The 24,203-nt window shown below is 41.8% G+C and overlaps 1 protein-coding gene across 1 annotated transcript in view; it reads right to left on the bottom strand.

The window, feature by feature from the left end:
* The window catches only part of FREM2 (FRAS1 related extracellular matrix 2), a 241,715-nt gene that overhangs the window by 191,743 nt on the left and 25,769 nt on the right, over positions 1-24,203 (bottom strand). Inside the window, exon 2 of the mRNA XM_056561961.1 lies at positions 18,710-18,799. Coding sequence (XP_056417936.1) covers positions 18,710-18,799 — 90 coding nt within the window. The remainder of the gene's footprint in view (positions 1-18,709; positions 18,800-24,203) is intronic.

Raw genomic sequence — 24,203 nt, 5'->3', positions numbered from 1 at the left:
AGTTATGTAGCCTTGGGTGTGAATGCTAAGCTAAAACAGTGGGATTACGGGGCTTCATACTCACACCCCATGAACATTCAAAAAAAACTTTATATATATATCAACTGGCTCCAGAAAGTTAAACAGATTTGTAAATTACTTCTATTAAAAAATCTTAATCCTTTCAATAATAATCAGCTGCTGAAGTTGAGTTGTTGCTTTCTGCCTGGCAACAGTGCTCTCTGCTGACATCTCTGCTTGTCTCAGGAACTACACAGAGTAGAAGAGGTTTGCTATGGGGATTTGCTTCTAAATTGGGCGGTTCCCGAGACGCGTGTCATCAGAGAGCACTTAGACAGAAAAGAACAACTCAACTTTAGCAGCTCATAAGTACTGAAATGATTAAGATTTTCATCTGACTATTCAGTGACAAGTTAACCAAATACTAAAACCCCTATATCTCAGGAAAACGGGTGTAGCAAGAAAGTTAAAGGGGTACTCCAGTGGAAAACTTTTTATTTTTTTATTAATTTTTTAACTTCAACTGGTGCCTGAAAGTTAAACAGATTTGTAAATTACTTCTATTTAAAAATCAGCTGCTGTATGCTCAAAAGGAAGTCCATTTCTTTTTAATTTCCTTTCTGTCTGACCACAGTGCTCTCTGCTGACCCCTCTGTCTGTCTCAGGAACTGACAAGAGCAGGATAGGTTTGCTATAGGGATTTGCTCCTACTCTTGACAGCTCCTGAGACAGACAGAGGTGTCAGCAGAGAGCACTGTGGTCAGACTGAAAAGAAATTAAAAAAGAAAAGAACTTCCTCTTGGACATACAGCAGCTGATAAGTACTGGAAGGATTAAGATTTTTACTCTGGTGGAAATTTTATTTTATTTTTTACTTCAAATGGTGCCAAAAAGTTTACAAATGTGTAGAGTTTAAAAGTTTATGTTTTTTCGTTTAACTTTTTCTGGTCACTCCTAATTTTTTTGGCCACCAACAGAAAATGGTAGAACATAAGGGAGGGTTAAACGTTTTTCTTTTCTGCTGCCAAAAAGGAGTTGAAAATGTTTAAAGTGGTACTCCACTGGAAAATTTTTTTTTTAAATCAACTGGTGCCAGAAAGTTAAACAGATTTGTAAATGACGTCTATTAAAAATATTAACCCTTCCAGTACTTATCAGCTGCTGTATGTTCCAGAGGAAGTTCTTTTCTTTTCTTTTTGAATTTCCTTTCTGTCTGATCACAGTGCTCTATACTGACACCTCTGTCTGTATCAGGAACTGTCCAGAGTAGAAGCAATTCCCCATAGCAAACTTCTCCTGCTCTGGACAGTTCCTAAAATGGACAGAGGTGTCAGCAGAGAGCACTGTGGTCAGACAGAAAGGAAATAAAAAAAAAAAAAAGAACTTCCTGTGGAACATACAGCAGCTGATAAGTACTGGAAGATTAAGATTTTTAAATAGAAGTAATTTACAAATCTGTTTAACTTTCTGGCACCAGTTGATTTAAAAAAAAAATGTTTTTCAGTGGAGCACCCCTTTAAACATTTTTAACTCCTTTTTGGCAGAAGAAAAGAAAAAAGTTTAACCCTCCCTTATGTTCTACCATTTTCTGTTCATGGCCAAAAAATTAGGAGTCACCAGAAAAAGTTAAAGGAAAAAACATAAACTTTTATACTCTACACAGTTGTAAACTTTTTGGCACCATTTGAAGTAAAAAAAAAAAAAAAAAAATCTTAATCCTTCCAGTACTTATCAGCTGCTGTATGTATAAAACTCTACACAGTTGTATACGAACATATAAAATATATAAAATAGGAGGATTTGTCTATGTTAAACACAATATGAACAGTTGATTTAGCTATTACTACATATGGAGTCTGTACCTATTGTGTGGAAAAAAGAACTGCGTACATGTATTCAATGGTTGTCTAAAAGAGTCTGTGTTATTCTAGTTGTACCGATCAGGCGACTGATATGACCAGTGATGTGTCTTCACATTCATAATCTGTATTTAAGCTTTAACAAAACTACTCTGCCAAACTGATAGAAATCTAGGATAAACACGCAGAAAATGTATCAGACAGGATTTTTGTCTGCATGCAATGGTTAACAGGTATATGGGGGGAAGGGAGGGGTAAACAGTTACATGGGCGCTTGTAATTACAAAAAGTACTATATATATACATACAGTCATGGCCATAAATGTTGGCACCCCTGAAATTTTTCTAGAAAATGAAGTATTTCTCACAGAAAAGGATTGCAGTAACACATGTTTGCTATACACATGTTTATTCCATTTGTGTGTATTGGAACTAAACAGAAAAAGGGAGGGAAAAAAGCAAATTGGACATAATGTCACCAAACTCCAATAATGGTCTGGACAAAATTATTGGCACCCTTTCAAAATTGTGGATGAATAAGATTATTTCAAGCATGTGATGCTCCTTTAAACTCACCTGGGGCAAATAACAGGTGTGGGCAATATAAAAATCACACCTGAAAGCAGGTAAAAAAAGGAGAGAAGTTCACTTAGTCTTTGCATTGTGTGTCTGTGTGTGCCACATTAAGCATGGACAACAGAAAGAGGAGACGAGAACTGTCTGAGGACTTGAGAACCAATCTTAAGGTTACAAGTCCATCTCAAGAGATCTAGATTTGCCTTTGTCCACAGTGCGCAACATTATCAAGAAGTTTGCAACCCATGGCACTGTAGCTAATCTCCCTGGGCGTGCAAAGAAGAGAAAAATTGATTAAAGGAGTCAATGCAGGATAGTCCGGATGGTGGATAAGCAGCCCCAAACAAGTTCCAAAGATATTCAAGCTGTCCTGCAGGCTCAGGGAGCATCAGTGTCACCCGAACTATCTGTTGATATTTAAATGGAATTAAACGCTATGGCAGGAGACCCAGGAGGACCCCACTACTGACACAGAGAAATAAAAAGGCAAGACTACATTTTGCCACAATGAACTTGAGTAAAATCCTTCTGGGAAAACGTCTTGTGGACAGATGAGACCAAGATAGAGCTTTTTGGTAAAGCACATCATTCTACTGTTTACCGAAAACGGAATGAGGCCTACAAAGAAAAGAACACAGTACCTACAGTGAAATAGGGTGGAGGTTCAATGATGTTTTGGGGTTGTTTTGCTGCCTCTGGCACTGGGTGCCTTGAATGTGTGCAAGGCATCATGAAATCTGAGGATTACCAATGGATTTTGGGTCGCACTGTACAGCCCAGTGTCAGAAAGCTGGGTTTGCATCCGAGATCTTGGGTCTACCAGCAAGACAATGACACCAAACATACATCAAAAAGCACCCAGAAATGGATGGCAACAAAGCGCTGGAGAGTTCTGAAGTGGCAGCAATGAGTCCAGATCTAAATCCCATTGAACACCTGTGGAGAGATCTTAAAATTGCTGTTAGGAAAAGGCGCCCTTCCAATAAGAGAGACCTGGAGCAGTTTGCAAAGGAAGAGTGGTCACACATTCCGGCTGAGAGGTGTAAGAAGCTTATTGATGGTTATAGGAAGCGACTGATTTCAGTAATTTTTTCCAAAGGATGTGCAACCAAATATTAAGTTAAGGGTGCCAATAATTTTGTCCAGCCCATTTTTGGAGTTTGGAGTGACATTATGTCCAATTTGCTTTTTTACCTCCCTTTTTTGGTTTAGTTCCAATACACACAAAGGAAATAAACATGTGTATAGCGTATAACTTGTTACTGCAATCCTTTTCTGTGAGAAATACTTTATTTTCTAGAAAAATTTCAGGGGTGCCAACATTCACGGCCATGACTGTATGTATATATATATATATATATATATATATATATATATATATACACACAGTGGGGATCAAAAGTTTGGGCACCCCAGGTAAAAATGTGTTTTAATGTGCATAAAGAAGCCAAGGAAAGATAGAAAAATCTCCAAAAGTCATCAAATTACAGATTAGACATTCTTATATGTCAAGAAAAATTAGATTTTATTTCCATCATTTACCCTTTCAAAATAACAGAAAACAAAAAAATGGCGTCTGCAAAAGTTTGGGCATCCTGCAGAGTTAATATCTTGTACTGCCCCCTTTGGCAAGTATCACAGCTTGTAAAGGCGTTTTGTAGCCAGCCAAGAGTCTTTCAATTCTTGTTTGAGGTATCTTTGCCCATTCTTACTTACAAAAGTCTTCCAGTTCTTTGAGATTTCTGGGCTGTCTGTCACGCACTGCTCTTTTAAGGTCTATCCATAGATTTTCAATTATGTTGAGGTCAGGAGATTGTGAAGGCCATGGCAAAACCTTCAGTTTACGCCTCTTGATGTAATCCCCCGTGGATTTCGAGGTGTGTTTAGGATCATTATCCATTTGTAGAATCCATCCTCTCTTTAACTTCAGCTTTTTCACAGTTGGCATCAAGTTAGCATCCAAAATTTGCTGACATTTTATTGAATCCATTTTTCCTTCTACTCGTAAGATGTTCCCTGTGCCACTGGCTGCAATACAACCCCAAAGCATGATTGATCCACCCCCATGCTTAACATTTGGACAGAGGTTCTTTTCATTAAATTCTGTTCCCCTTCTTCTCCAAACGTACCTTTGCTCATTCCGGCCAAAAGGTTCAATTTTAACCTCATCAGTCTACAGAACTTGCTTCCAAAATGCATCAGGCTTGTCTATATTTTCATTTGCAAAGTTCAAATGCAGATTTTTGTGGTGAGGACGTAGAAGAGGTTTTCTTCTGATGACTCTTCCATGAAGACCATATTTGTACAAGTATCTCTTTATAGTGGAATAGTGTACCACAACTCCAGTGTCTGCCAGATCTTTCTGGAGGGATTGTGCAGTCAAAGGTGGGTTTTGAATTGTTTTTCTCACAATTCTGCAAGCTGTTCTGTCTGATATTTTTCTTTGTCTTCCAGATCTTGCTTTAACTTCCACTGTTCCTGATTACTGCCATTTCTTAATTACATTCCGAACAGAGGATATTGACATCTGAAAACATTTTGCTATCTTCTTATTCTCCAGCTTTGTGACCGTCAACTATTTTCAGTTTCAGATTTCTAGACAACTGCTTAGAAGAACCCATGGTGCTGATTGTTGCGGCAAGGTCAGGTGAGTCTGGGCATTTAAAACCTTTGAGATTGACATCACCTGGTCTTCCCAGATGATTGAGAACAATCCATGACACTGGAAGTCTCAGCTTTGCAAAGGGGGCAGTGCATGCTATAAATTCTGCAGGGTGCCAAAACTTTTGCAGATGTAATTTTTTTGTTTTCTGTTATTTTGAAAGTGTTAATGATGGAAATAAAATCTAACTTTTGTTGACATATTATAAGAATGTCTCATCTGTAATTTGATGCCTTTTGGAGATTTTTCCATCTTTCCTTGGCTTCTTTATGCACATTAATACAAATTTTTACCTGGGGTGCCCAAACTTTTGATCCCCACTGTGTGTGTGTACCGTATATACTCGAGTATAAGCCGAGTTTTTCAGCACGATTTTTCGTGCTGAAAACACCCCCCTCGGCTTATACTCGAGTGAACTCTCCACCCGCAGTGGTCTTCAACCTGCGGACCTCCAGAGGTTTCAAAACTACAACTCCCAACAAGCCCGGGCAGCCATCGGCTGTCCGGGCTTGCTGGGAGTTGTAGTTTTGAAACCTCCGGAGGTCCGCAGGTTGAAGACCACTGCGGCCTTCGACATCATCCAGCCCCCTCTCACCCCCTTTAGTTCTGTACAGTACTCGCCTCCGCTCGGCGCTGGTCCCCTTGTCATCATCCCCACCCCCCTTCATCATCCCCTTGTAATCATCCCACACCCCCCCCTTCATCATCCCCTTGTCGTCATCCCCACCCCCCTTCATCATCCTCTTGTCATCATCCCACACCCCCCCTTCATGATCCTCTTATCATCCGCCCTCAGTGGTCTTCAACCTGCGGACCTCCAGAGGTTTCAAAACTACAACTCCCAGCAAGCCCGGGCAGCCATCGGCTGTCCGGGCTTGCTAGGAGTTGTAGTTTTGAAACCTCCGGAGGTCCGCAGGTTGAAGACCACTGCGGCCTTCGACATCATCCAGCCCCCTCTCACCCCCCTTTAGTTCTGTACAGTACTCGCCTCCGCTCGGCGCTGGTCCGGTGCTGCAGGACTGTCCGGTGAGGAGGTCGTCCGGTGGGATAGTGGTTCCGGGCTGCTATCTTTACCGGGGAGGCCTCTTCTAAGCGCTTCGGGCCCGGCCCCAGAATAGTCACGTTGCCTTGACAACGACGCAGAGGTACGTTCATTACCAACGTACTTCTGCGTCATCGTCAAGGCAACGCCTCTATTCTGGGCCCGAAGCGCGGAGAAGAGGTGCCCCCGGTGAAGATAGCAGCCCGGAACCACTATCCCACTGGACGACCTCCTCACCGGACAGTCCTGCAGCACCGGACCAGCGCCGAGCGGAGGCGAGTACTGTACAGAACTAAAGGGAGGTGAGAGGGGGCTGGATGATGTCGAAGGCCGCAGTGGTCTTCAACCTGCGGACCTCCGGAGGTTTCAAAACTACAACTCCTAGCAAGCCCGGACAGCCGATGGCTGCCCGGGCTTGCTGGGAGTTGTAGTTTTGAAACCTCTGGAGGTCCGCAGGTTGAAGACCACTGAGGGCGGATGATAAGAGGATCATGAAGGCGGGGTGTGGGATGATGACAAGAGGATGATGAAGGGGGGTGGGGATGACGACAAGGGGATGATGAAGGGGGGGGTGTGGGATGATTACAAGGGGATGATGAAGGGGGGTGGGGATGATGACAAGGGGATGATGAAGGGGGGGGTGTGGGATGATGACAAGGGGATGATGACAGGTGATGATGATGAGGGTCTGGATGATGACAGGCGGTGATGATGATGAGGATGTTAATGACGGGGGTCTGGATGATGACAGGGGGGATGATGTATTTCCCACCCTAGGCTTATACTCGAGTCAATAACTTTTCCTGGGATTTTGGGTTGAAATTAGGGACCTCGGCTTATACTCGGGTCGGCTTATACTCGAGTATATACGGTATATATACACACATATATATATATATATATATGTGTGTGTTAGAAAATGAAAAAAATGTACTTAAGCAAACATCTGCATACATAAGATCACAAAAGTAATCTCGTGGGTATTCCTTTCAAGTTATTCAAAATTGTATGTGAAGCAATTGGCATGAAAGCTCCTATCACTCAACCACTAACAGATTATAGTGGTCAGTGCCAGGTATTATAAAAGATACAAATGATATTTTCTTGAAGACTGCATCTATCTACATATAATAAAAGATAAGCTGAGGGCTACATCATTAATCCACATAAACTACTGTATTGGGTCCAATCCAAGCTGGAGAACAGACCACCCACCAAACAGCTGGAGGTTTCCTGCCAGTGACCATGAATTGGTAAATTACAAAAGAGAATCAAATCCGAAGATCAATAATTCTTATCAAGACTCAAGGAAAAATATGTAAGATATAGCAGTGCCAGGGAAAGGTTTTTTTTTTTTTTTCAGTTTTATGTGATGTTTTAGTTTCTCAGCATTTTCTACTATTGGTCCTGTCTACTATTCACTGTTCACCATGTCCATCACCACTGACAGGCTGGTCCTGTCTACTATTCACTGCTCGCCATGTCCATCACTAATGACAGGCTTGTCCTGTCTACTATTCACTGCTCGCCATGTCCATCACTAATGACAGGCTGGTCCTGTCTACTATTCACTGCTCGCCATGTCCATCACTAATGACAGGCTGGTCCTGTCTACCATTCACTGCTCGGCATGTCCATCACCAATGACAGGCTGGTCCTGCCTACCATTCACTGCTCGCCATGTCCACCACCATTGACAGGCTGGTCCTGTCTACCATTCACTGCTTGCCATTTCCATTACTAATGACGGGCTGGTCCTGTCTACTATTCACTGCTCACCATGTCCATCATCACTGACAGGCTGGTCCTGTCTACTATTCACTGCTCGCCATGTCCATCACTAATGACAGGCTGGTCCTGTCTACCATTCACTGCTCGCCATGTCCACCACCATTGACAGGCTGGTCCTGTCTACTATTCACTGCTTGCCATATCCATCACTAATGACGGGCTGGTCCTGTCTACTATTCACTGTTTGCAATGTTCATCACCAGTGACAGACTAGTCCTGTCTACTATTCACTGCTCTCCATGTCCATCACTATTGACAGGCTGGTCCCTTCTACTATTCACTGCTCGCCATGTCCATCACCACTGACAGGCTGGTCCCTTTTACTATTCACTGCTCGCCATGGCCATCACCACTGACAGGCTGGTCCTGTCTACTATTCACTGCTTGCCATGTCCATCACTAATGACAGGCTAGTCCTGTCTACTATTCACTGTTCGCAATGTCCATCACCACTGAAAGGTTGGTCCTGTCTACTATTCACTACTCACCATGTCCATCACCACTGACAGGCTGGGCCTGTCTACTATTCACTGCTTGCCATGTCCATCACCACTGAAAGCTGGTCCCGTCTACTATTCACTACTGGCCATCTCCCTCACTACTGACACGGTTGTCCCTTCTGCTATTCACTGCTCACTATGTCCATCACCACTGACAGGGTGGTCCCTTCTACTATTCACTGCTCACCATGTCCATTGCCATTTACAGGCTGGTCCCTTTTATTATTCACTGCTCACCATGTCCATCACCAATTACAGGCTGGTCCTGTCTACTATTCACAATGTCCATCACCACTGACAGACTAGTCCTGTCTACTATTCACTGCTCACCATGTCCATCACTACTGACAAGCTGGTCCTGTCTACTATTCACTGTTCACAATGTCCATCGCCACTGACAGGGTGGTCCCTTTTACTATTCACTGCTCACCATGTCCATTACCACTTACAGGCTGGTCCTGTCTACTATTCACTGCTCAACCATGCCCATCACCAATCACAGGCTGGTCCTGTCTATTATTCACTGTTCACAATGTCCATCACGACTGACTGACTAGTCCTGTCTACTATTCACTGCTCGCCATGTCCATCACCAATTACAGGCTGGTCCTGTCAACTTATTCACTGTTCACAATGTCCATCACCACTGACAGACTAGTCCTGTCTACTATTCACTGCTCGCCATGTCCATCACTACTGACAGCTGGTCCCTTCTACTATGGATGGACATGGACTCGCCATGTCCATCACTACTGAAAGGGTTGTCCCTTCTGCTATTCACTGCTCACCATGTCCATCACCAGTTACAGGCTGGTCCTGTCTACTATTCACTGCTCACCATGTCCATCACCACTGACAGGCTGGTCCTGTCTACTATTCACTGCTCGCCATGTCCATCACCACTTACAGGCTGGTCCTTTACTAATCACTGCTCACCATGTTCATCACCACTTACAGGCTGGTCCTTTACTAATCACTGCTCACCATGTTCATCACCACTTACAGGCTGGTCCTTTACTAATCACTGCTCACCATGTTCATCACCACTAACAGGCTGGTCCTTTACTAATCACTGCTCACCATGTTCATCACCACTTACAGGCTGGTCCTTTACTAATCGCTGCTCACCATGTTCATCACCACTTACAGGCTGGTCCTGTCTATTAATTACTGCTCCCCATGTCCATAACCACTGACAAGCTGGTCATTTCTACTATTCAGCTTGACTGTTCTGAAAACACTTCAGCTCTGCTGTGTGGTTCTCTCTCTGTGCTGCTGATCACACCTAACTGCTGTTATGAAAACTTGTTAGCACTACCTCTAATGTCCTCTCTAGGGATTATGGCTCCTGCCTGCTATTTGAGGACCCCTACCCCATATTCCAGTGCATTAACAAAAAGGTTCCCTACTTTGAGTGAACAGAAATATATTCTTCATGATGTATTTTCAAGATTGTGACCCTGAATATTTCCCAACCTTGACCTTCTGCCTATAAAGTGACCAAACTTGCTCGCCTGACCTTCTGCCTATGACGTTTAACTTTTGCCTTCCCAGACCTCTGCCTCCGACTACGTCTTCTGACTACTACTACAGTACCATGCCTGGATATGTCAACTGTTGCCTTCAAAAACGACATTGATGGTAGCAACCTGGGATTCTATGTGGGAAGGTTCATACAGTTCACAGAAGCTGAAACACTGTGCGCCAGGGAGTGAAGCGCACTACCGCATGCTTCTCCCTACATGTTCTCCAGATCACTGAGTACGCTGCAGATCATATCTCTGTGACATGTCAAAAGTTTTTTTTTAAATGACAGGTACACTTAAATGGAAACTGTAAAATGGCGCGATTGCTTTCCATTTGCCAAGAACTATTTTTATCATGTTACCATTCTTCCAGTAGCCTGCAGGTATCATTCCTGTTATTGTCAATGATTACCCAGGCATATCTCTAGGGTATTCCATTACATTCTGGTAGGTGGAGGGCCACCTGCTGCAATACCCATAAATTTGGTTTTTTGAACTGATATAGCTCTGCATCCCTGTCACAGTTTTTCAGTTGAATGGAACAAATGGCTGATATTGTCATTAAAAGGAATTGTGAACAGGCAGATCAGACCCCAAACAATAAGAATATTATGGATAATTCAATTATTATACCATCTTTCTTAGAAAATAATGAACCTTATATTTAGCTGGAAACGAGGGGCACTTTAGATGGGACTTACATACGATATATCATATGTCTTTTATGTAGTAGCAACCCAGTTCTTCCAGATTTTTTGTGTTTATGGGTAACTGGGTACAAGCCAGAATTCAGAGATATATTAAATTAGTACAAAACCTTTAATTACATTTGGACAAGTTGTGCAGGTGTGAGCGAGCATCTGGCAGGGTACTTCACCGCCACACTTGGCTAACCTCATTACGCTGCTCCATGCCAAGCAATGAATCATATGGCTTGGAAAGTGAATACAAAAATCATATTTCAACTATGTTTGCAAAGAGAAAAAAATAGCAAATAAATGGTAACTGTTAGGACTGGGCGGTATACCGGTTCATACCAAATACCGACATTTTTGTGCTGCACGATATGAATTTTAATCCATACCGCAATACCGGTTTTCCCCCTCCCCCCTCAGGAATGAATGAATCAGCCCAGTGCTGCGCGGTCCCCACATCGGGGAGCTAATCCTATGTGACCTGCAAGCACTGTTCTGCGCCTCCCCCAATTAATTATTAGCCCAGCGCTGTCCCCATCAGGGTACTACTCACGTCACCCGCATGCGCTGCCCTCTTCGTCTTGTTTGTTGCGGCCGCCGGCGCTGACACTCTATACCAGTGGTCTCCAACCTGCGGACCTCCAGATGTTGCAAAACTACAACTCCCAGCATGCCCAGACAGCCGTAGGCTGTCCGGGCATGCTGGGAGTTGTAGTTTTGCAACATCTGGAGGTCCGCAGGTTGAAGACCACTGCTCTATACTGTGCGGTATCCCTATGCCCGGGCTGCAAAAAATAAACAAAATAAACTTTAACTCACCTCCCATTGGTCTGGTACCGGCCTCACTTGTTTCCTGGGGACGGGAACGTCAGACAGCCGTCAGCCTATCACCGGCCGCAGCGATGTTCAGCCTCGGCCGGAGATAGGCTGAGCGCACTGTCATGTAAGAAGCCGGCTTCTTACATGACAATGGGCTCAGCCTATCACCGGCCGAGGCGGAACATCGCTGTGGCCTGTGATAGGCTGACAGCTCTCCGACATTCCCGTCCCCAGCGTAAGGCTGGCGTAGGTGCGTTAAAGTTTATTTTGTTTACCTTTTGCAGTCCGGGCATAGGGATACCGCACAGTATAGAGTGCCAGCGCCGGCGGCCGCAACAAACAGGACGAGGAGGGCAGCGCATGCAGGTGATATGTGAGTATTTACCCCGATGGGGATGTGGGCAAATAATTAATATGGGGGGGGGGGGGGCTAGGAAATACCGTTATATACCGTGGAACCGCCAAAAGTAAAAAAAAATACAGTGATACACACATTTGGTCATACCGCCCAGCCCTAGTAACTGTGCTATACACCGGTTAAATATTTAAAAGCAAATGTGTATTCTTTTCAAACACGTATCCACCAAAAAATGACATGCAACTAAGGCCATGACTGCAAGGAACCAAAACAACCTCCTGAACACAGACATAAGAGGTCGGGCTAAGTATTTTAGAGAACCTTTGTGAATTAGGTAAAGAGCCCTTGAATTCTCTCAGTAATGTGTTTACTCTTGCAGGACTTGGATTCTTCCCAGGAACACGGGAATAAATGTTGGCAATGTTGAGCTTGTGCCAACATCTACCTGAACCACGAATCACAGGGCTTTGATGTCGACTATTGTTGTGGTGAAGAGGTGGAACAAAGTGACCAGGAAGAGATAAGCATTGTATGCGGACATGAAACGGCAGACTACAAATTGTTCAGGAGTATGACTGTCGCACCGCTTTAACTCAGATAACTAATGGCTTGTCATTTCTTACTTCCTTTATATCCAGACGCACATTGTCCTCTAAATATTTGATATTGTTGCTTTTAAGAACCTTAGCCAGTTTCTGAGCATTATTATGTACAGTGCTTTTGGAAAGTTTTCAGAACATTTCACTTTTTTCACATTTTAACATTTTATGATATTTGCTTTAAAAAGGGAAAATAATAATAATAATAATAATAATATATATATATATATATATATATATTTTTTTTTTTTTTTTTCTCCATCATTCTGCACCTAATACCCCATAATGAGAATTTGGAAAGACACAGCTCTGTCTGTATAAGGTCTCACTGCTGACAATGCATACCAGAGCAAAAGCCAAGTCACGAGGTGGAGAGAACTGCCTGTAGAGCTCAGAGACAGTTTGTGTGGAAGCACAGATCTGGAGAACGGTACAAAATATTTCTGCTGCACTGAAGAGCACAGTGGCCTCCATAATTCTTAAATGGAGAAGTCTGAAACAACAAGAGCTCTTCCTAGAGCTGGCTGTCTCACCAAACTTAGTAATAGGGGAAAAGGGCCTCAGTAATAGAGAGATGACCAAGAACCCAATGGTCATTCTGGCTGAGCTCCAAAGATCTTGTTTGGAGATGGGACAAACTTTCAGGAGGTCAACCATCACTGCAGCACTCCAACAATCTGGGGTTTAAGGTAGAGTAGCCAGAGGAAAGCCTCTCCACAGCAAAGGACACATTAAAGCCAAACTGGAGCTTTCAAAAGCTTCTCAGACTGTGAGAAAACAAAATTCTCTGATCTGATGGGACTGAGATTAAAGTTTTCCTCAATTCTAAGCATCATGTCGGAAGGAAACCAAGCACTGCTCATCACCCGCCCAGAACTATTCCATACGGTGAAGTACGTTGTTGACAGCATCAAGCTGTGGGGTGTTTATTAGCGGCTAGGGGAAGGAGACTTAGATATTCTTAATAAAGATGATCTAGAGTGGACCAAGACAATGACCCTAAGCTCACAGCCAAGAAAACACAGGAGCAGCTTAGGGACAACTCTGTGAATGTCCTTGAGTGGCCCAGCCAGAGCCATGACTTGAACCCAATTGAACATCTGTGGAGATCTGATAATGGCCTCCACTGTAGGTCCCCATCAAACGTGACAGAGCTTGAGGGGATCTGCAGAGAAGTATGGCAGAAAATCCCATAATCCAGGTGTCTATACCCTGTGGCATCATACCCAAGAAGACTGGAGGCTGTAACCGCTGCCAAAGGTGCTTCAACTAAGTACAGGGTCTTTGCTTATGTCTATATATAATGAATAGTTATGTCAATGCAATATTTTAGTTATTTTCTTTTCAATAAATTAAGAAAGATTTCTAACATTCTGTTTTCACTTTGTCATTATGGGGTATTAAATGCAGAAGACTTTCCGAATGCAGTGTAACGTACAGGTGGCAAAAAAGAACTAATAGGGACCAATAGGGATGTATACAACCAGATAAATCAAGTGACTCCAGTGTGACATCATCATGTATGTCTGACTGAGCAATTTCTTCCAGAGTGTCAGATAAATATAACTATGGACAACAAGCCTGAACAGGGAGAGGCAAAACGCCGGATCAGCCCTGATGTCAGGTGGCGGAGTACGATGGAGAAGATTGTGGCCTCAAGCACATCTGCCTATCAGCAGTCTTCTGACTTTTTGTTGCTGCTTGATGAGCGAAATTCATTACTTTGCCCAAAGCACAGTTGATAACAATATACTGTATACTCAGCATGTGAACCATCAAAGTGTTCCTACCACCAGAGGATATAAACATAAAGCCATCCTCACACATACAGCTGAGAATTGTAAAAAATCTTTCCAGGATCCCAAATAACAAAAGATAAAAATCTGATCTGTGAGCTTCTAAGTTTACGGACCCATAAGCCAACCCTTCAACTTAAAGGGGTACTCCGGTGAAAACCTTTTTTCTTTTAAATCAACTGGTGGCAGAAAGTTAAACATATTTGTAAATTTCTTCTATTAAAAAATCTTAATCCTTCCTGTACTTATTAGCTGCTGAATACTAGAGAGGAAATTATTTTCTTTTTGGAATGCTCTCTGATGACATCACAAGCACAGTTCTCTCTGCTGACATTATTATAATAATAATAACGTTTTATTTATTGTTGTCCTTAGTGGGATTTGAACCCAGCACTGCAAGGCAGCAGTGTTAACCACTGAGCCACCATGCTGCCCTTAGCATACATCTGCTATGCATGGTTGCTAAAATGGACAGAGATGTCAGCAGAGAGCACTGTGCTCCTGATGTCATCAGTGTTCCAAAAAGAAAGGAATTTCCTCTGTAGCATTCAGCAGCTAATAAGTACTGGAAGGATTAAGATTTTTTAATATAAGTAATTTACATATATGTTTAACTTTCTGCCACCAGTTGATTTAAAAGAAAAAAGGTTTTCACCGGAGTACCCCTTTAAATAAGAAAAAGCTGCAATGAATTGTGTATCCAGAATAAGGGGTAAGGACTTCGTAACCTAACACGATGGGTCAAATGGCTTTGCAAAATGATTCAGTATAATCATGGACAGGACAACACAGATTGCTTAAAATAAGTGGACTTTGTTTTGTTTTCCCCACCGCTGCTTCCAAAAATATTGGAGGGTAAAGGTGAAGATATCTAAGCAGGGCAATTCCTTCAGTGAATAAAAACACAACAGACTTGATGGAAGCACAATGTGTGAACAAAGCCTAAGTAAAAATAGTATATACATACAATTAATCATATGAAATGTGGATTAAAGCTCTTCTGTCTAGCTGTTCTTTAGTTCTTCCCAGAATGTAGTCGCATCAAACATTCCCTATTATCCCACACTAGACCTTCATCATTAATCATTCCCTACAGGTTTTTACTAGCCAACTATTTCCATTGCTAATATGCTTTGTTAATTTGTTAAAAATAAATACATTTTAACAACAAAAATAACTCCAACGCCTAAAACACATTAAATACATAAAAAAACTCTGGTTCAAACACAAGGCTTTGGCTAGTTGTAGTGTTGGCTGTACAATACACCTGTAAGTGATGGTGCGGGCCTAGGTCCTATGTCTGCACCAAACCTTGGTTCAGGGGAACTACATAGTACCTGTAACAAAATAGTAGTTACAGTGAAGGGGCAGTAAAGATTACACTTTAACAACATAAAGATAGATAATGGAACACTCACCTGGTCAAACGTCCCAGGTGGCAGACTGTCACCGACGTGTAGTCATATCTTAGCAGGGAGGCGGTATATGATCCAGGGGGAGCTCAGATGCCCGGCCACGGACCGTATCACGCCGCTTGGCGCTTCATCATGATACGGTCCGTGGCCAGCATCTGAGCTGCCCCCGGACCATCTACTGCCTCCCTGCCAAGATATGACTACACGTCGGTGACAGTCTGCCACCTGGGACGTTTGGCCAGGTGAGTGCTCCATTATCTATCTTTATGTTGTGATATTCACTGGAGTCTTTTTGTTCAGCACCACCGGAGATCCCGGTTCATAAATCAGCATGTCCTATTAATCTCCACCCGTCAAGCAAGGATAGTCAGATATACCAGTGCCGATTCACATTCTGGTTTTTCTGTTTTGGTGTGGTGTAAAAGATTAGACTTTACTTACACATCTGCTGGAGGTATGCTCCAAGAATATATATATTATATATATATATATATATATATATATATATATATATATATATAATATGTTCTGAAAATGCTTTCCCATTTGTTAATCCAGGCTTTCAATGATATGTTTTGTGCTTTAGATCTTCCACCATTTTTGTAGCCTGTTTTGAAACCATCTTAAAAACAACTTTATGGGCCTCCAGGACTGAGTACAGCATTCCAGATGTGGTCTTCTAAGACCTCTATAAAATGGGATCACAATCTCCCTCTTTCTACTGGTTACACCTCTAGTTATAAAGCCAAGCATTACATTCAGTGTATATCCCCCACACTATCCCTATGTGTATCCCCCTCACTATCCCTATGTGTATCCCCCACTTTATCCCAATGTGTATCCCCCACACTATCCCAATGTGTATCCCCCACATTATCCCAATGTGTATCCCCCACACTATCCCAATGTGTATCCTCTACACTATCTACACTACACACATTCTAGCAGATGACCATGAAACAACCCATCTCCATTGTCATGTACATGCTGGTTAAGCTGGCACACATTGGCGGAGCTGTCATCTGAAACAGGATAATTGTTCAATTTGTCCACACATATCTGTGTCCAAAATGGATAACATCTGAGCATTGAGCTTCTGAGAATAATATCTGAATCCTTTTCTGGCTCTATGACAGACTATAAATGAGGTCAGGAGGGAACGGCAGCCTTATCTGTAGTCATCTTCATAAAGTAATGATCCCGTAATGAAAAGGTAAATCTACCCAAAATACATAATTACTTTATTGCTTTAATAAGTTATCCTTATTTTACCCAATCGGGCCATTTAACATTTTCATCAGACATCCTTGAGATCCACCATCAGAATATCATGTAATGGTAGACAGCAGCACCAATGTCCCAGCTCAAAAACCATGGGAAAATAAGTCAAAAAGATTGAAACAATTACATACATATATTTGTGCTTGTGTAAATACAAAGAAAATTAATAATATATAGGGGTAGAACCTCAAGTCCATTCTCCACAATTTGACACATACAATGACTTTTTAATCACATTTTTGACCTTTCTCTAAGCAGCCACAACAGCTGTTGGTTTTCTGTGGTTGAATCTCACACATGTTGCTCTGGGGTGTTAGTATTATTACCTCTTCCAAGTGTATTAGACTATGTTAACATACAGGTTTGGGCTGTTTTATGTTCCAAAAATGCTATTGAAACAGCTGTTTGTGAACACGGGGTCTTCATTTCAGCTGTTTCCATGACAAAATAAAATCAAATATTAACACTCAAAGGGGTTTGCCCAAAAATACAAGTTATTCTCTATCCAGAAAGGGCAACTAAGTCTCCCATGAGGACAGGAAATGTTGTCTTCTCTAAGAATGGACCGGAGGTTCTCTATGGGAAGATATGGGAAGATAGCCAAGAACAGTGTTAGGCTATCTTCATCGGTGCACGTGTGACTGCTGCTCCTCTCGCATGGGAGACTCAGTTCCCCGTTCTCAGGGGAGACTTGATTCCTTGTTCTGAAGATTGTGAGGAGTAAAGGATAACTAGTATTCATAGGCAAACCCATTTAGTTTTGGACATCCCACTTAAGAACAGTCATTTAATGTCTAACAATGTTACAAAAAAATGTATGAAAATAAAAGGACATAAAACATCTTACATTTTACTTTGTGGATCCACCGATGACGGACCCTACAGTGTGCCTCCAGCTGTGCCTGTCTGCTCATAGCGGCAATCCACCGCTGCGAGCAGACACACAGCGATCTGCAAGTCACTGCGTGCATGTCCACTCCCCCTGCTCCCTGAGCGAGACTGAGAGCAGCCGTGATGTGTGTGAGTACACTGTGCATGCGCACGGCAACTCACAGAACACTGTGTGTCTGCTCGTAAGTGCCGATTGCCGCTACAAGCAGGTACGGCTGGAGGCACACTGTAGGGTCCGTCATCAGCTGATCCGCAGCATAAAATTTGCTACAGATCCGTTCCTTGTGACCCTACCCTTATGGTGTACTCACACGTAAAGTATTCTGCGTAGATTTGATGCGCAGGATTTTATGCTTCAGATTTTTGTGTAAACTAAATGACTGAATACAGCTTCAAATCCTGTGCAGAATACTTTACGTGTGAATAGACCCTGATATGTAAAAAAAAAAAAATAACTGTCTACAAAAATGTCTTCGAATTTCAAAAGTTTTACGCTTGTAAAATTAGGAATTTTTTGAAGTTCAAAATGAGCCTTAGAAAATAACAATTTGTGAAAAAAGCCTTATAATGCCACATATGGGCCAATTTACATATTTCAATTTCCCTCATTAAATTCAATGAGTAGAAGTGTAACTATTAGGATAATTGGGTAAACTATTGTAGCAATGGTCGGAACCCAAGATATATGCCAAAGGCAAACCTATTTTCTCTCTGAACCAGTGGAACCCTCTACAGAATTAAGCTTATCGCCCATTATTACTATATCAAGGAAAGTAGAAAAGCATATGAGGTCGAAATTACCAAACACACTGAACAAGAGATCTACTTTCTTCAAGGTTTTAGTACTTGGATATTAAATTAATTCAGAATATTGAAGAAATATTAAGCATAGTACTCACCACTGTCTTCAACAGCAAAGTGAAAAATATCACTTGTCGCATTTTCTTTGTCTCGTAACACGTAGCAGATTTTCATATCATCAATGTCCGCTGTAAGAAAACATATGTACTTGAGTAAAAGCAAAAACTGCACTAGATACAAAACATACAAGAAAGTGTAGTAGGAATGCTGGAAAAATCATTTCAAATACAGGGTGTACCTCCAGTTATCTTAGGTAAGAAAAGGGCCACAGAATGGGCACTTTCTCTTTCTGATAGATAAGAACATATTTCTGAATAAGCCTGAAAGAATCAAATGGAGGCAAATAATATGGGAACCTGAGTGTAGATATTGGTGTGGGTCAAAGTGTATGGAGCACCACCTGTCAGGACTGGAGCACCACTCATATGTTCTATGCGTTCACGTCATCTGGTTGCAATGGATCAAGACAAATGTTGTTTAAGGCAGCTCCCCAAGACAGATGTTGGGGGAAAGAGGGGTCAGGAATGTTGCATTTCAACATGAAAGCATGCTTTTTTTTACTCCCTCTGAATATAAATCAAGCCAAGTGTGTACACGTTCATGGTAAAGTAAGGAGAGATAGGCAAACTAAAGAAGGCCATACACATGAGATAGGGTAAACAGCTTTTTTACATGTAAGGCCGGTTTGAGGTTACCTCTATGCTACAGATACCATAGATGAGGGGGAAGGTCAGGGTTATCATAATATGTTACCAGGCTTTTCTGGGAGCCATATTGGTCTGCTTCACCAGAAGAGAGAGACATAGGGGTGATGAAAAGGTGCTGCGCTGGGGGTATTTTTTTATGCCACGTGATCTGGTGCGGATTGCCTTTCCCACATCTCTTTCTAAATATGTTGTAATATTTTTTTTCATTTATTCAAGCATGTTCAATCCTATGTTTTGTTATTCTTATACCTTTCATTGTTTTTTTTTAATTGATGGAAGGGGCAAGCAATGAAGGTATCAATCTTTATAGAAGATGGCAATAGGTTCTCCTACAATGACAAGTTCTCCCACAATCTGAGGAAGGGGTGCTAACCCCAAAACACGTAATTGGTGTACTGAGTAAAGCTTTTTCCTCTTTATATCTTCATGCTTCCTGCTGAACTCCTTTGGGGATCCTGTGCACCTGAACGCAAGGTCATTTTACTCTCTATTTCCATTCAGGACATCCAGCGGTTGTTTTCCTGGGACCTTCGTGCTTGCACGGAATTATCCTCCAGCTTTGTATGCTCAATAGGGTGATAGGCATATTTTCTGTACCCTCAAGGTGAGCGGCTAATTTTTAGAGCCTGCATAACCCCTGTTACTGGGGCCACTCACTGTAATAGGGTAACACACGAGGCACCATCCTCTGGTCTTTTTCTGTTTCCTATTGTATACATTAACTTACAATGGGGTCCTTTGGGGTTCTGTCAAGGTTACCATCATAGAAACAAAAATCGGTCAGAACATCCCACGCAACTATTATAGATGCTACAGGTGCACGCTACTTATAACATCTATAATAGTTGGAAAGGTTCTCCTGGCCAGACTAACGGTCTAATAGCTGGAGCAGGTGAGATTTTGACACTATAATATGGATTCCAAGTGTGAATCCAGCTTAATAGTTGAATATATTTTTTATAAACAGCTGAAAATCTATGGATCTTGTAAGATGTTTATTAGTCTTTTTTAACTCTAGGTAGAGATGCATATTACTCCAGCAGTAAGCTAAATAAGAAAAGTTCAACAAGAAGGGAAGTTAGTTAAGGTGAAAATGTAGAAGATACAAGCCTTTTATGCTATATACTGCCCAATTGAGTCAATCAGCATGTCTGCCCTTTCTAACCTGGCAATTTCCATTAAGGTAAAAGGACTTTATTTGTGCCTAAGGCAAGGAGCGTCGAAGGAGAGGAACTTTTTAGGAAATAGTTTTGGCATAATGATGGGTCTATTATTGTGGTGTCTCTAAGAACATTTTGTCGTTTCCGTATTAACCATTCATGATAAGCTAATGGAGGTTGGGGCTCTTATCATCCATCATTGCCAGCGAGTCCTTATAATGGAGCATTTTATAGTTCCCATTTAAGTCAATAACGCTCAGATGAGCTTCTCTTTGTGGAGGCTCTCTACTCTCTTTTTTTTTGCCCCATATACTTTTAGCACGGATTATTATTATTATTACTATTATTATAATATCATTAGCTCTCTATTAAGCAAAAAACACAACTTTAAATCAAAGCACAAATCTAAAAAACTTGGTCCATTTTGGATCAAGGGCTTTTCGGGGTACTTTAACCATCTGATTGGGGGGGGGACAAGTGTTGGCACCCCAATGATCTGATATTGATGACCTGTCCTTATCCCCTTGCTGCAGAACGCCGTTTATAAACGGTGCTCCGGCACAGCAGGGTTATGAAGTGAGCTCAGGAGCTGAGCTTGCATCATACCCGCATAGTCCCAGCTGCTATCAGCAGCCAGGACCCGTGGCTAATGCCGGACATCGCTGTTTAGGCAGATGCCCGGCATTAACTCTTTAGACATGGCGATGAAAGTTGATTACCGTGTCAAAAGTGAAATTAAAAGCTTCCTGGCAGCTCAGTTGTGCTGATCTGGACCACCGCAGTGAAACTGCGGTGTCCCGATCAGCTAGGACGCACGAGGAGGGTCCCTTACCTGCCTCCTCGGCATCCGATCGCCGAATAACTGCTCCATACCTGAGATCCAGTAATGATTAAAAACTTCAGATCACGACGCAAAAAAATGAGCCCTCATACCGCCCCGTATATGGAAAAATAAAAAAGTTAGAGGGGTCAGAAGATGACATTTTAAAAGGATTAATTTTCGTGCATGTAAGATAAAATCAAACTCATATAAGTAGGGTATCATTTTAATCGTATGGACAGAATAAAGATAAGGTGCCATTTTTACCCCAAAAAAATAGCTGTGTAGTAACGGAAGCCCCCAAAATTTACAAAATGGTGTTTTTTCTTCAATTTTGTCGCACAATGATTTTTTTTTTCGGTTTTGCCATAGATTTTTGGGTAAAATTACTGATATCATTACAAAGTAGAATTGGTGGCGCAAAAAAATAAGCCTTCGTATGGATTTTTAGGTGCAAAATTGAAAGGGTAATGATTTTTAAAAGGTAAGGAGGAAAAAAATAAAGTGCAAAAATAGAAAAACGCTCAGTCCTTAACCCCTTAACGACGAAGGACGTAAATGTACGTCCTGGTGATGTGGTACTTAACGCACCAGGACGTACATTTATGTCCTGAGCATAACCGCGGGCATCGGAGCGATGCCGGCATCATGCGCGGCAGATCCCAGCTGTGGATCGCAGCCAGGGACCCGCCGGCAATGGCGGACACCCGCGATTCCGCGTATGTTAGCCATTAACCCCTCAGATGCCGTGATCAATACAGATCATGGCATCTGCAGCATCGCGGTTACTTAACAGGATGATCGGATTGCCCGCAGCGCTGCGATCCGATCATCCTGCACGGCAGACAGAGGTCCCTTCACCTGCCTCCGCTGTCTTCCGGGAGTCTTCTGCTCTCATCTGCCTTCCCGCAGACCAGAGCAGAAGATGACCGATAACCCTGATCAGTGTTATGTCCTATACATAGCACTGCACAGGATTAGCAATCGAATGGTTGCTATAAACAGTGTAAAAAAATTGTTTTATATACATATTTGCTATCGCTGCATGCGTAAATATCCGAACTATTAAAATAAAATGTAAATGATCCCATACAGTGAACGGCGTGAACGTAAAAAAAAAAAGTCCAAAATAGCTGCTTTTTTATAACATTTTATTCCAAAAAAAGATTCATAAAAAATGTAATAAAAGTTTTGTATAAGCAAATATCGTATTAATAAAAAGTACAGATCACGGCGCAAAAAATTAGCCCTCATACCACCGCTTATATGGAAAAATGAAAAAGTTATAGGTCTTCAAAATAGGGTGATTTTAAACGTACTAATTTGGTTAAAAAGTTTGCGATTTTTTTTAAGCACAACAGTAATAGAAAAGTGTATAATCATGTGTATCATTTTAATCGTATTGACCCAGAGAATAAAAAGCACATGTCATTTTTACCATAAATTGTACGGCGTGAAAACAAAACCTTTCAAAATTTGCAAAATTGTGGTTTTCTTTTTAATTTCCCCACACAAATAGTATTTTTTTGGTTCCGCCATACATTTTATTGTGAAGTGAGTGATGGCATTACAATGGACAACTGGTCGCGCAAAAAACAAGCCCTCATACTAGTATATGGATGAAAATATAAAAGAGTTATGATTTTTTGAAGGGGAGGAGGAAAAAACGAAAGCGTAAAAATAAAATTGTCTGAGTCCTTAAGGTCCAAATGGGCTGAGTCCTTAAGGGGTTAAGGAGTTAAAACCCCTTTATTCTCCCAAAAACACACCACATAAAACTTCTGGGCCATGGACCCAGCATTCTCCCCTGAATCTACTACTGCTCCAATATACCCTTATTGGCTTCCAGCAATGACAAAACGTACAGTGGGGGAAAAAAGTATTTAGTCAGCCACCAAGTTCTCCCACTTAAAAATATGAGAGAGGCCTGTAATTTTCATCATAGGTATACCTCAACTATGAAAGACATAATGAGAAAAAAAATCCATAAAATCACATTGTCTGATTTTTAAAGAATTTATTTGAAAATTATGCTGGAAAATAAGTATTTGGTCACCTACAAACAAGCAAGATTTCTGGCTCTCACAGACCTGTAACTTCTTTAAGAGTCTCCTCTGTCCTCCGCTTGTTACCTGTATTAATGGAACCTGTTTGAAGTTGTTATCAATATAAAAGACACCTGTCCACAACCTCAGTCACACTAAAAACTCCACTATGGCCAAGACCAAAGAGCTGTCGAAGGACACCAGAAACAAAATTGTAGACCTGCACCAGGCTGGGAAGAATGAATCTGCAATAGGCAAGCAGCTTAATGTGAAGAAATCAACTGTGGGAGCAATTATTAGAAAATGGAAGACATACATTCATGGACTGAATGTTGGCACCCCTGAATTTTTCTAGAAAATGAAGTATTTATCACAGAATAGTATTGCAGAAACACGTGTTTTGCCATACACATGTTTATTCCCTTTCTGTGTATTGGAACTAAACCAAAAAAGGGAGGGAAAAAATGCAAATTGGACATAATGTCATACGAAACTCCAAAAATGGGCTTGACAAAATCATTGGCTCCCTTAACTTAATATTTGGTTGCACACCCTTTGGAAAAAATGCCTGAAATCAGTCACTTCCTATAACCATCAATAAGCTTCTTACACCTCTCAGCCAGAATGTTGGACCACACTTCCTTTGCAAATTCTCCAGGTCTCTCTTATTGGAAGGCGCCTTTTCCCAACAGCAATTTTAAGATCTCTCCACAGGTGTTCAATGGGATTTAGATCTGGACTCATTGCTGGCCACTTCAGAACTCTCCAGCACTTTGTTGCCATCCATTTCTGGGTGCTTT

This window comes from Hyla sarda, chromosome 2 (genome assembly GCF_029499605.1).
Source record: "Hyla sarda isolate aHylSar1 chromosome 2, aHylSar1.hap1, whole genome shotgun sequence".
Classification (NCBI taxonomy): Eukaryota; Metazoa; Chordata; class Amphibia; order Anura; family Hylidae; genus Hyla; species Hyla sarda.
This window is presented reverse-complemented; position numbering and strand designations above follow the sequence as displayed.